Raw genomic sequence first — 14023 nt, 5'->3', positions numbered from 1 at the left:
TCATCATGGATCGGCATGCGACCATTTCGACATAATATCCCTTCATGAACTCAAAGTACCCATTCGAAATGGTAAAATATCACTATTCACCCATAAAAGTCTCGATTTATAGTAATAGTAAGGAAGGGCATAAAGGCAAGGCAACCAGATTATTAAGGTTAACAGCGAGGTATAGCTCTAGCAAAAAAGTAGAAATATGAGAACGATGCTCCCTGATCCGCAAGACGCGAGAACATCTCGTCCATCTTCTCAATCTTATTCATACCTCTCAAGCAAGAGCGCACCAAGCAAATCCATCCCCACCTTAAGGACTCTTCAGTCACTCAGCCCTAGCTTAGCCAGGGCATCCATACTCGTCTCTTCGTCGTCCTCCAGCACAACTAGCTCCTCCAGAGTTTGGCTAATGTTGGTAGGCGACGTTTCTCGTCCCTCGGAACTGCGGCTCTTATCGTCGTCCTCGCCTGCGATAATACCGGCACTCACGAGGCGCTCAAATTCCTCATCGTCGTTATCAGCATCATCATCGAGTAATGCCATAGTCGGCTTCGGTACTTCCTCGAGCTCGAACTCGTCCTGGGAAGCGGCGATTCGACCGAGCTCGTATTCGAAAACCCAGGGGAAGCTTATCAACGGAATCTCGTCGTCAGCCAGGTCCTGTTCCCGGCCCTCCCCTCTTATCTTCCCTAGTACGATCTGCACTTCTTCCCACGTGACGAGGTAGGCGGCGGCGATTACGGGATATAGAACTTTAGGGTCTCTAGATCCCGCCAACTTGATACATGCTTCTCTGAATCGCTCCCTATGGCAGGTCATCACCGGCTCCATGATTTCCTGTCTTCTATATTCGCTTCCAACCCGAGGCTTCGATAACACGAATGTCGACCAGGTTTCGAATTCCGTCTCGATATCATACTGGTTCATAATCTGCTTCATTGCCTTGTCATGTTGTCTCTTGATCATTCTTACTGCTTTCAACGTATCATCCTTCAGCGCATATCTACGAAGAATTCTCTGGTCGAAGGCGCCGTCGAGCTTCGGTTTAAAGCTGACCTTAGCCACTCGATCGTATAGTCGACCGAGAATCTTCTTTGAGTGATACGTCTTGCTTGGCGCTTTCTCCATGAAGTGTGGGAAGCGCCTTGGTCGTAACGACGGTTCCAGGTGAGCCTCCTGGCCAGTCTTCGGATAATCCACAGACTTCGAATGTAGGCGTGCTAATTCGATGCACTGTGGGTCCTTGGGTCCTTCAAGGAGCATGTCACATTTCGCTAGATGTGCGTGCGCAATCGTACTGAGAGAGTCGTTTTTCATATATTGTACGAAGAACGAGATGAGATCCGCAACTCTTACCTCCCGCTTGAGTGCCTTTGGCTTAAGGACATCCTGTTCCATAGGAGGGTAATTCCACTCGGGGGGTATGAGTTCGGGGTCCCAGACGACAAAGTAATCATCTCCGTCCAAGTCTCCGCCGGAACACATAGAAGGAATATCACGGTCCCCAACTGCAGGAAATACGACAACATCGCGAAGATGTCTCAAAGCCGGAACGTCTACCGCCTCTACTACTCTAATATCACCAGGATGCAGAGAGGGGTTTCGTCCGAGCATGCAGATTCCGGTGATCACCGTGTATTCAGCCGTCTCTCCCGGCCTAATGCCTGTCTTTGGCACCTGGAGAAAGATCTGCGCCAATGTGCTGGGGTCTTTTTTGTTGCGAGGTTCAGTTGATTCGGCTTCTACTTTTGGCTCCGTATAGCCTCGCAGTGTACGAGTCTCATCTACACAACCGAAGACAAAGGCACCTTGGTCGACCACAATCCGGGCTTTCTCCCGAAGTAATCTCATCGACCAAGCACGCCAGACTTCTAAGATAGTCATGAAAAATGGCTCCTTCGTCTTCATGAACCCGTCTGCTATCATCTGTGCTATTGTTGTGGTAATCCCATTCTGATCGACGTATTTGCTGAGCAACCGCATAGCAACATGCGGGTCTACCATTGCACTCTCATAGTCTGCTATTTGTTTCTTCATCCTAACTTCGAATACGAAGTCTGGAACGCCCAAGCAGCTCAATATCATAATAGTCTGCCTGTTCAATGCTGCAACGGAGAACCTGGATGTCTTAATGATTTCGAGACCCCTCGAGCTGCAACTGAATTTGTTTTGCGAAGGTCGAAGGTGGACATCGTTGAAGGGCACATCCGGCCACTGCGTTAAGATTCCTTTGCTACCTCCGAGTCGAAACTGAAAAACAGCCGGAGTGTGAGTGACGAGATTGCTCGTGTTGAGATTTTGAATGAGGAATTTGGCGCGGCTAGGCGCAATCTTCCCAACTCCATCAGTGAAACACCAACCATTATGCTCAATGTCTGGGATATGCACAATTGTTTGGCCGATAGGAGAGGTTCTGGGTAGTTTTGTCGTCGAAAAACACTGGCCAAGTCTAGCGGCGTACTTGGCTACGATCCGAATGTGGGTGACATCGCCCATCCAATTTCGAATATTGTCGCAGGTTAGGAAGTCGTCCGGGCAGAAGAAGTAGGCACCGTTCTCTCGGAATTGTGAATTTCCAGCTGCGAGATATTGGAAATGACGACCGCCAATCCGGATACCGTTTGATAGAGTTCGGTGTATTCTATTGAACAACGCATTGTCCTGCGCAGTGCCTGGAGTCGGGAAGATGCGGCCTCTGGAGATTTCATCAGTGAATTGAACGCGGATGAAACGATCTTGGTACTTGGTAAAGTGGCGCAAGACACGGTTCATCGACTCTGGCGCCGGTGTGCTGAGGTACATGGTCGTAGGTGTGACCACGACTTTTCTCATCCATTGAGTGTTATCGGGAAGAGAGATTTCCGGATAGTGACTCAGCGCTCTTTTATCCTCGAAGAGTTTCATGGGGTCATAAATTCTCTTTTCATCAAGCTTGTCTCTATCTTCGAGGCGGCTGCCGGTGCGAGGCTGTGAGATGTACATCAAAAGATCATTAGCCCTGTCGCGTCGTTTAGTATGGTCTTTCGAGAGGTCTGCTAATCTTTGTAGAAATTCGGTTGTAATGTCGACCTCGTTCAAGAATCCTTGAGAGATGCACACTTCAAGCTGATATCGAACTTGGTAAGGAAGATGGATGTCTTCCGTGTCAGCAAGAAGAGAAAGGTTAGAGTTCGGTCCCGAGATGCTCGGTTTATGTGGCTCAAGTTTACTCCAGAAACTCGGGACCTGCGTCGTAACTGTCGAAAATTCCTTCGATGTCTTATAATCTACCTTGATGTTAAAATCCTGCAACGCGGACTTCATTACAGCCCAGTCTGAGAGGGTGGAACTCGGGAAGATGAGTCGGTACATTGTCCATCTTCCAATATCAATAAACTGGTTAGTTCTGGGTAGCGAAACAGGGTCGTTCTTGAACCATGATGTGTCATAAGTGATATCGACAGTCCGATCCCATGCATCCCGTATGGTCCATATGCTCTTACTATCCGAGTGAGATCCGGCGACATCATGCTTCACGTAGAAGGCGGGGGGCGTTAGTAATGGAATGAGCAGGGCCCACGTGTTCTCGTCTATGTCGATGAAGATGATCCTCTTGAGATGTGCAAATGGAATCTGCGCCTTGTATTCTTGAGTGATCTCTATATCTCCGATGGGATCAGGGTGCTGTATGCTGGGGTTCTCGCGACGTGGATCTTGAATCTTGCAAGCAAATACGATCTCAAGTCTCTTGTGTTGGATATCAACATCAAGAGAAAAGCGAAATCGCTTGTTGGTGTTCTGAATTGTTCTCAGAGGAATCATTTCATTCTCTTGAGCAAGTACGCCGAATTGCAAAGCATCCATCTTAAGGCTTATCAAGTAAGGGTAAGAATGGCCATTCGCCGCTTGGACTTTGAGCGATGGCTGTTCCTTTTGGAGCTCGACCTTGATCTTGGCTGGTTTGCCCCGAATGTTGACTATCATGAAGTCTTGCCAGAACTGCTTGATAGGGGGTGGCCTAAAATGGATACGCCCGCTTCCTTCCCGCTCTCCAGTGTTCTTTTTCTCAAAAAGCTCAATGGAGACGAGCTCGCCATGATTCTTGAAAACAGACCATATGTCACGAGTCGTGGTAGTGGAAGGGAGATTGTGTATACGAAGGCAGATCTTTTCCCAGTCTGCCCACTGAGGTTTGATACCGGTGGTATTAGACGATCGACGTGAACCAGGTCTACGGCTAGCGTTTGAATTAGCCGGGTGTCTTCTATGACTCCCATGTCCCGGAGCCCCAGCGTACGGCGTGGGGCTTGAGCTGCGACGTGACCCCTGTCTCCTATGTGACCTATATAGCCCAGGGCCTGACTGTCGAAGGTAAGTAGGGGCTCCTGCAGCAGCAGCTACGGGAGATAGAGATGCGTTAGATGAGGAAGTAGCAGGTTCAGATGCCTCCTGACCTATGTGGAAGTATTAGTTACATGTAGTTGATGGACATATAGTATGGGTTATCGTTTCAGACTACTCACGTTGAAAGCCTTTCTGAGGGTTGTTACCATTAGCAAGTCGTTGGTCGCTGCCGACGGATAGTGCGCCATTTTCATTCTCCGGAACGACGATGCTACTCTGGAGGAATTCCGAGATACTTGGCCGTTCCCGGTGCGAACTTCCATCAGCTTGACCATTACCGCGATCCATATTGGGATTTAGTCAGGCTAGTAAACTAGAACTAGGTCAGCTCTTCGTACTAAAAGAATGATTCAAATTCTGGTCCTTGTGTGGAGCCAGATTTTACTGGAAGATGGCGAAGATTAAAAGTGTAAAATGGTATGTTATAGCACAAACAATCTGAGTAGAAGTTATGGGTACTGGATGAAAGCATAAGAAGCATATATGCCACTGTAAAAGCATAGAAGGAATATGGTAGGAAGGAGACTTGCCTAAGGTTTGATGTTGTTTTGGAGAAAATGGAAAATGCCTGGTAGGCACAAGAATTACCGTCTAGGTACCTATGAAAAGAGTGAGAATAGGTTGAGATAATGAGGTTTGTGAACTACCAGGTAGCTCATAGACAGTGGTAATATAGAGTTGCATTTGAGAAATTTTGTGAGTTCTTGGGTGAGTCAATACAAACAATGCACTTACATGTACGTGGAAAGTCGAAAGCTCTTAATAAGAACCGCCAAGATATTCAAATGCCCTGTTCACCTCCGAAATGAAGAATTAAGCTTTAACTGTTAGGTAAACGATTAGGTAAACAGTACGGGCAATTAGGTTATTAAGTGATTTAGGGGGGCACTTGAATAATCATCTGATAATCTGAACGGAGCAGTCCCGTCCAAAGATACTTCGGGGTAGGTGCTTTGGGTACATAGGTAGCTACGGGTTAAGCACCTACCCAGAAAGTTCAATAGGTATCTGCTCCGAGTTGTTCTTGTACGCCAGAGTCAATATTGGGCCTTAACGACAGGAAACATTTATAAACAAGGTATAAAGACGTTGGTGGTTGACGAGTGGCAAGTAATGTTCTGACTATCCCCATAACGTCTTATGCAGCCACCCGAGACACTGCTGCATGTTTGCTCACCATCCTTGATGCTTGCATAAGAGCTTGGTACGGTCTTTGTCGAGCTATAAGCAAAGCTACATCGACAATTTGAATGTATAGCGGGTATGGTGAATTGTTGTCTCATCCATCCGGCATCCCCCTTCAATACCCTTGATGCCCCAGTTAGAAATGCGGTCATGTCTTGATATGTGTTTTGGTAAGTGTCATGACGAGGATTACCTCTTGAGATGAGACAGTCTGCATTAATGGCAAATTTTTGGATTGCATGATGTCTGGAGTCGTAGGGAAATCTTTTTAGTGCAAGTTAGGCTCTTCTGGCGAAATCTTAGAGGTTGTATGTTGTTGAATATCGGAAATCACCTCTAGATATATACTAATGTGAGTACAACTTCAAGATGTGAGCACCATGGCTCTTCATAATCCCATAAAGAACCTGTCATAACTACCTCTATAGTATTTCTCCAGTAAACCACTCATGTTTCTACATGGTCATTCAAGCGCATTGCAAACGATGCATAGACCATGAGGAAGTCTTCTAGTTTCCCCAATTAAAAGCAAATATGCAATTTCAAAGTTCTTAGAAAAACTTGAAGAAAAGATAATAGAAAGTGGGATTGCAAATCTTCCTGATTAAGGTCATTAATATCATACACAACTAACGCTCCAGTCGGTTCCGATTGTAGAAGATGAAATGCCAGATTGTTAGTAAAAGATAGAGTCAATGTGATAAATGTAGAAAAGGTACCTATATTACAACATGTGAGGAGTGCTAGGATACAGGTAATTCCTGGAGATCGTGAAAATATCAGAGCCCGTACACGTTGAGGGCATTCCTAGTAGGTGGTAGATCCACTTTTACCCCTATCTTTCCCATCTTTTCTACCCACCGTACTTGCTTGTCAGGTACGTATTCGAACGTAAGTTCTCAAGAAATAGGCTTGGGTATATTCCCAATCTCATAATAGACGTTTTATTCATCAAGTATTGGAATGATTTAATTGGAATTACCACACAGTAGAAAGTCGACCGCTTACTTTACGTTTGCATGTAAGGAAATCCCGTCGTCTATGAGGAGCCTCATTAAAGTCGCATGCTAAGCCATAAGGAATGGCAATAAAGCTAACAACCGCATATTTAGTAGACATATACATTTATATAAAATCTATAGCTACTTAAGGTTGCTACAAAATCCAACCAGCGACCAGAAGCTGAACACAGTTCAGGAGACACTGAAGCATCAAAATTCTTACCGACGGACCAATTTTCCCAACGAGGTTTGGAATGGCTTCATCGGTACTATTATGGCGCATCTAGAAGTCTATCTACCGTTATCCAACAAGTAGAAAAGTATTTGCTTTTTTAAATAACCCGCATGCAAAAAATCATATGCTAACTCATGAATCCTTTCCAAATTTTGTTCTTCCATTCATGCGCCGTAGGTGCGGGACTGTTTCCTGTTCGCAGTAAAACTCCTTGCTTCGTAGCAGTAGAATCAAGTGCAATCTTCTAATTGAGTGAATTCATGGCTTCGTTAGTTATGTGATGCTGGTGGAGCTAGACGGAAAGCGCCGGGCAGTGGAGGTGGAGGCCGACAAGAAGCGAGAAACTCATGGGATGTCCATGATCTTGCCAGGGTTCATGATCCACAGGGGATCTAGGGCTGATTTAATCTGCTTCATGACAGCCAGAGTGTCCGGGCCGACTTCCCATAGAAGCGACTCCTTTTTGCCCCAGCCAATGGAGTGCTCTCCCGTGCATGTCCCCTCCATCTCTAGCGCCCGCTTGACCATGTTCTTGACGCATGTCTCAACTTTTTCGAGCTCATCTTTATCTTTCCGATTGTACATGATGCTCTCGTGGAAGTTGCCGTCTCCTATGTGGCCTAAGATGCTGGCGAATAGTCCCAGGTCGTCCATCTCTTTCTTGCTGACCTCTATGATATCAGCCAGTCTGCTAAATGGGACGGCGACATCAGTTGACCCTAGAGCAGAAGTTATTATGTTAGAATCTAAAACACTGAGGATACTATCTCTTTGGTTGGCATAAGACTACAGCTCCACTACGATTAGTAACTGTACTTCCAGCAACCCCTGAGTTCCACAAAATCTCACTTCTAGTTGGTTAGACGCCTCCGAAGATCACTGTGAAAGCCTCAACGCTCACAGGCTTTGAGGGCCTGCACCATCGTCGATGTACAGTTACCGGTTTTGTGGAGACTGTAGTCTTATGCCAACCAAAGAGATAAGGCAGGTAGGTGATCTGCTTATCCGTAAAGCTTGGCGCATTCAAGGGGTGGGGGTTAGAAAGGGGATATTGAACTTACAAACTTCCTCGTTATTTTTCCTCAGAGCCAACATCGACCACAAAGACTCTTTCCTCGCCGACCATAAGAGTTTCTGCTCCTTGGCATCCTTAGCAAATTCGAAATTGCTGCCCTTATTGTTTTTGGCGATGGCTTGGACGCGGCTGATGTTCTCCTTTACGCCCGCCTTGGTCCCCGAGAATTTGAAAAAGAGCGTAGGCATTTCTTTCCATACACGCGGCGCGGTCGCTCCTCCTATGTTGACGACCTTCATCTGAACTTCGTCCATGATTTCCATGGCTGCGACGGGAATTCCTGTCTGCATGACCTCGGCGGCGGCTGAGGCCGCATCGCGAATTGTAGGGAACGTTACCACGGCGACAGAAAACTCCTCTGGAACAACAGCAAGTTTGAGAGTGGCTAATTTTCTGTTAGAAATCACAGTTGCTGAATTTATAAGGACATTACGTTACCCTCGGTGACTAGGCCTAGAGTTCCCTCGGAGCCCACAAATATGCCGTTGAGGTTATAACCCGCTGAACTCTTCCTCGGGCGTCTCCGCGTCTTAATAACTGTACCGTCTGCCAAAACGACGGTTAAGTTGATAATCCAGTCTTTCATTGTTCCGTATCTAACTGCATTCGTGCCAGAACAATTGGTACCAATCATGCCACCGATCTTGGCGCTTGGGCCTATAATTTGGTGTATGAGTCAGTCTACTCCTCTCTCTTAGAGATCAAATATGAACAACAAAAAAAGATTTTCATTCAAAAGGTAGTTGTCTTGTGGTATCTTCTAATGCGCGACGGGGGTCATAATGCTTACTTACCAGGGTCTATGGGGAAGAAGAGACCACTCCCCATTCTGCTCAGATTTTCGTTAAGATCCTGCCAACCGATGCTCGGCTGAACAACGATATCCATGTCATCCTTGTTGAACTGGATGATTTGGTCCATATACGCGAAGTCAACGCTGATGCCGCCATAGGGGGCCGAGAAGTTTCCTTCTAAACTCGATCCTCCGGAATAGGGGATAATAGGTACACGATATTTGTGACAGACACGAGCGATGGTTGATACTTGTTCTGTTGAACGCGGATACACGACGGCAACTGGCAACCCATCAGGGTTTACCGTCGACCATTCGGAATATCCATGAGCAAGAAGGTCTTCTGGATCTGTACTGATAATGTCCCCCCCGCCCTTTTTGGAGATCTCGCGACGAATTTCATTCAGCGCCTGGCAACAGATTTAGTAAGGTACATGGATCAACATTTTCTATCCAAGTGAAAGTCCCCCCTTTTTCTATATCGTGGTAAAGAGTATATGCTTACATCTTCCATTTCATCTAAGGATGCGTACTGAGGAGTCGGCATCTTGCTGTCAAGGAGTGTGACAGCGCGCTGTGGGGGGCCTTGAAGCGACGCCGTAGCAAGGCCAAACCCCAACAAACCGGCAGTGGCCGACAGGGTGAACACGGAGCGGCCCGTCCATCTCGGATTATGGGTTGCCGGGTTAGACCACGCTCGTCCAGTAGCCGGCCCATTATCAGTAACGGGCTTCTTTAATGATGGCGAGGTAGAATACCTGCGTCTCCAGACGCAAGGGAGACGCCCAGCAAAGTGTTTTAGCGACATGGGCACCGACTTTATAGTAAGAATGTTGAATTGTGTATGTATTAGGATGCATATATTGTATGCAGTTGTATCAACAGTCGAACTAGGAAGGGGTAGACGAAACCCGAACCAAAGTTAAGAACTCTAGAGTTACAACAACGAAACCCCTAACGGCCAAGCTAGGTTCCACGTACACGGCCTACCCAGTTCCCTTCGGGGCGGGAGGTGAAAGAAGGTTTCCTACCCGGCCCAAGGCAGAGCTCTTCTAGGTCTTAGTTTAGGCCAAGACCGTCAGACGAATAACCCTTCAAGCAATCGAACTGACCGACAGGCGCCTGGAAACTCTTAGGTGGTCCGAAAAGGGAAAGCCGAGGGTGAGCTTAGCGGGCGGGGAATAATATTTCCTTGTATATATTTATAGTAGGGGCATTAGGCGAACAGAGAATAGGCCGGATTAGGCGTGTTAGTAAATTCGTCTTAGTCCAAGAGAAACTTGGCAGCTAAGCTTGAGGGAAGTTCCAAAAATCCCATAAGGTCGGCTAGGTTTAATAATAAACCTTTAGCAGCAGTCGGTTTATACGTCCCCGACCACGGCTGAGCAACAACTAGACGTAACGGGATTCGTTAACAACGAAGTGACTAGCTCTGTCGGCTGTCGTGGGAGGCATTTATGCCCTTGTCTAAACTCGGTGAGCCTACACAAGCATGTCAAACCGAGAGGCGTGTGGCTCCTTGGCTAGACTAAGGCACCGGAGCCGATCAGGGATCCAATCAGTCACGAGGCAGAGGGATCGGAAGCAAATGCTTCTGAGAAATGGTAGCACTTCGATTGCGTGCAGAGAAGGGGGGAGACAGGTGAGGAGGTAAGGAATAATGGGGAACTATAGTGCTAGTCACTACTAGTAGGGAATTTCGGGAGAGGAAGGTATACAGCCATGACAGACATACACGCGGTGTATGCCGAAGAGGACGTTTTAAAGAGACATAAATGACCTACGTAAATGTAATACCGGGACGGCTGGCCATGTGGGAGTTAGTCCCACGATTGGAAGCTGGTTGTAAGTCCATGTTACGCCGCACCATGTTTATCCCTGGCTCTGGCAAAGTTGGCAGCTTGTAATGGGTAAGGAAAAAGGCCCACCAGTAGGTACGTCGTCGTTCGATCCCAATCGCTTTCTGCGCTACCGCAGAGCAACGAATGAGGAGTAACTCCGAGGTAAAAACAAGGGGGGCCGAGGGTGTGGGAGGAGTGGGAGAGCATTGCTGGTGTTACTATTTAGCGTGAGAAGGAGAAGAGGAACAAAAGGGACCGGTATAGTCTCAACGGGAAGATGTCAGGGGTAGTGGAAGAGGCATTGGAAATGGTGGAAGTCGATGAAGTAAAACGAAAAGAAAATCCAAACCGAAGAAGGCTGGTCCTGGCAACACATCCGTGATCCGTGGGGTTCATGCCGCCAGACATTGCCAGGGCAATGCAGCCATTCCAAGTTCGTCACGAACTACATGTAGGTACAATACGGCTGCATATACACGCATTGTAGTTGAGTATAATTCGTCGTCCCTAGTTGATGAAGAAAATATTTTCTTGCCGTGTTTGGCTCAAGCATTCCAAGTTTGGATATCATGGGAGACGGTGTAAATTGTCCCGAGAATACTGTCTTATCATTGTAACTTTTCTTCCCGTGCGTACAGCACGCGACCATTCGACGATGAATGTAGCATACAGTAATTCTCCTATGCGTGATGAGTTTGTCTCATCATATTGAAGGGAGCTGAGGCTCAAAGTTAGGAGATCGCCGGTAAGAGAAACTGACGCTAATCTGTAGTACGAGTCAAGGCAGCGTAAGACGTACTGTACATGATAAAAGTATAAGTAGCAATGACAGCGCCTAGATAGATATTCGACGCCATTGTTATTGGAAATTTGATTTGGTCCATAGCAAAAGGGAAGAAAGTCTCCGTATATATTCACGAATCAAGAAAATAGGTGGATATTTTAATGTGAGGGGCAAGTCAATACCGTACCGCTAATCGATTTTACTCGAAGCAAATGAGGGGTTAGAAAAAACAATAATTTAGCGATGCAATTATGAATCGCGAAGCGAAGTGGATACTACATTCACCGGCGTGTGACCCCTGTATCGTATACACCACACATCCCATGTATTATAAGCCTCGTCAGATTTCTAAACCCTAGCCCTTGAATATGCTTCGGGTAGACACATTCGGGGCTGTTTCGAATTCTGAAGGCACATATATGCAAGATATAACTGACAGACTAGATCAGATGCTGAAGTTAAAACTATCGGATTTAACGACGTTTTTCATCACTCACCGATCAGAGTCACCCAAAGACGGTAACGTAGATGTAATAACGAGGCCTATGATATCAGTGAATCTCTCAGTAAGGTAATCAAGTAAAATAGACTGCCTGATTCCATATAACAACTGCGTAGTAGTCGGTGTTTACCAAGATAATCAACGTCCAACCTAACCAAGGCGTACGCCATCTGGTATGTGTTGCTTGGGACGGGAGAGGCCAAATATCCACGTAAGTGGTCCTTAAATCTCCCCCAAGCTTACTAAGTACAGGAGAGGCTACAGTATGTATATTGACCGGTATATGCGATCCTGAAATGCAGATCCTTGGCTCTAAATTTCGGTATACAAGATACTTCCAACGAATGAGAAATACGTCAACTTCATCGGCTCGTCTATTGATGACCAAGTGCGGATGTGGTCCCAAGCCTCACAGGAGGCTGACTCTGGGCTTCGCGTATCCCTAAAGTGATTGGTGCTACATACATCTCGCACTTAGCCTACCTAGCTTACGAAGCCAAACGGTTGGTCCGTATGCACGGCTCGAGATGAAAAGAGGTCATGCGGAAGTTCGACGAACTATGTTGCTTCAGCTGCCAGGAAATGGCTCAAATTCGGCGGTCTTTGGATTTGGTCCATCTAAATAGGATCCTTAAGATAGCCACTCTTCCACTCTCCCTACCGCATATACAGGGAAGAATACGTACCTAGAGATTAAAAAACAAGGTAAGCAACCTCCCTCTTGCTGCGTGTCAGAGCTACACATTACCAGACACGACGACGATAGAGCGAACGCACAGCCTATGGCAAGAGGACAACACGTTCACGTTAACATAAGCCGGCCGAGGAGCAAGAAACAGCGGCAGAAAATCGCCAACTAGCTTCCAGACATGTTCTCGACTGATATTGCGCTCATCGCAGCTGAAATTCTGTATTGAAGTCGTCATAGTCACTGCTGCGGTGTAACCAAGACGTCAAACCACATCGAACTGATAATATCAATTCTGATTCAGCCTGATTTCGATCGCGTGTTGTCCTGAGTAACGTGGACGACATGCTACCATCCCGGGACTTGGGTGCATACCCCAGACTTTTTATTCGGCTGGCCACATCAAGAACCCTGCAGAAATCGTGGGCAGCTCTTAGGTATTTGTCCTAAATAGGGATTCCCTAGTCCATGAGACTCCGGTATAGTAGCTAGTAGTATTGATTCTCGAGCGAAGCTTGATGGGTCCTGCAAGAATCATATTGGACGATAACCCCTTAAATCTAGAACGTTGACATGGAGATTAATGCATCCTGATTAGCGAGAGTGGGGTTTTGTTACCCCGAGTATCTAACGGTGTATTTTCTGTACGCATGACTGATAAAGAATGTCCAGTGTGCACTTGCTATGATGCCATTTGGTAGAAGGACATAGTAAGACAAATACCAGGGGCTGTTGATTTCTTCCGATTCGCGAAGCCCGCGTCTCATAATTAGAATAGCAAAACTGTTTGCCAAGATTATGAGGGGATTTTCCGAGGCCACGAAGTGTTATTATAGGGGAAAAACAATAAGCAGGCAAAAGATATTCTTCTATTGTGCATGAGTCCCTGAGCCTCGACCCGAATAATGCTGAGATCTTCAGGTATGACCGGTGGCAGATAGAACCGTCTTGGCCCATGTTATGGATGTAAATATCTCGCTCGCAGCTCACCAATTGCAACCCTCTGCATACCTCAGCGCCACGCTTACCACCGGCTAAGAAGCTCAATAGGTAGCTTTGATGATAGGAGTACAATCTGGGTATAAAAATGCACTGTACTGAGCTGACTTGGTCCGCTTTTTCGGGTGCAGCATTGCAGTGTTTTGACGAGTATAGTTGACATCACCATACGTAGAGGTTGTATACCACCTCCGATGCGGGAGACGGGCAGATGCAACTGTGACAGGTCTCACAAACGGATGACCCGGGCAGAAGGCATCGAAAGTCGGTCAGAGTCAGGTAACAATCGGGCCGCAGGCCAATATAAGGGAAAAGGAATAAGCTGGAACCCATTCATCATGCAGTCCACGCGCCTGCTACGGACTTCTTCCCGGCTGGATTTCTAAGGGAGTAGACTGCAGCTATGCAGAATACGGGGAGATACTGGTCTCCTCCTCTCTAACTCTGTTGAAGGATTTGTTTGCAGCATAAAAGTTAGTACGCGTAATGCAAAGGCTACCACGGGTGTCTCTATGTCGGGACGAAATGTGAAATTGTGTTGTT

General features: G+C 46.8%; 2 protein-coding genes across 2 annotated transcripts; both read right to left on the bottom strand.

Moving 5' to 3' along the window:
* Nucleotides 1-5: 5 nt before the first annotated feature.
* Nucleotides 6-3409, bottom strand: F4807DRAFT_413394 (RNA dependent RNA polymerase-domain-containing protein). Its single transcript, XM_047996871.1, has 2 exons — nucleotides 176-3409; nucleotides 6-117 (listed from the first exon to the last, which is right to left on the bottom strand). The coding sequence occupies exon 1, from the start codon at nucleotides 3343-3345 to the stop codon at nucleotides 316-318; it is 3030 nt and encodes a 1009-aa protein (XP_047857053.1). The 5' UTR covers nucleotides 3346-3409; the 3' UTR covers nucleotides 6-117; nucleotides 176-315.
* A 3734-nt stretch (nucleotides 3410-7143) lies between these two features.
* F4807DRAFT_457329 (FAD-linked oxidase-like protein) lies at nucleotides 7144-9474 on the bottom strand (the record flags this gene model as incomplete). Its single annotated transcript, XM_048001021.1, has 5 exons — nucleotides 7144-7517; nucleotides 7860-8258; nucleotides 8312-8530; nucleotides 8668-9076; nucleotides 9172-9474. 5 exons carry the CDS (start codon nucleotides 9472-9474, stop codon nucleotides 7144-7146), a joined length of 1704 nt encoding a protein of 567 aa, XP_047857052.1.
* Nucleotides 9475-14023: the final 4549 nt, after the last annotated feature.

The sequence above is a fragment of the Annulohypoxylon truncatum genome, assembly GCF_022578515.1.
Source record: "Annulohypoxylon truncatum strain CBS 140777 unplaced genomic scaffold F4807scaffold_6, whole genome shotgun sequence".
NCBI classification, from domain to species: domain Eukaryota; kingdom Fungi; phylum Ascomycota; class Sordariomycetes; order Xylariales; family Hypoxylaceae; genus Annulohypoxylon; species Annulohypoxylon truncatum.
Note: the sequence above shows the minus strand (reverse complement) of the source record. Positions and strands in the feature narration are given on the sequence as shown.

Bases quoted from the DNA above. Each gene is read 5' to 3' on its own strand.
- F4807DRAFT_413394 (XM_047996871.1), bottom strand. From the start codon at position 3,345: ATGTACCGACTCATCTTCCCGAGTTCCACCCTCTCAGACTGGGCTGTA.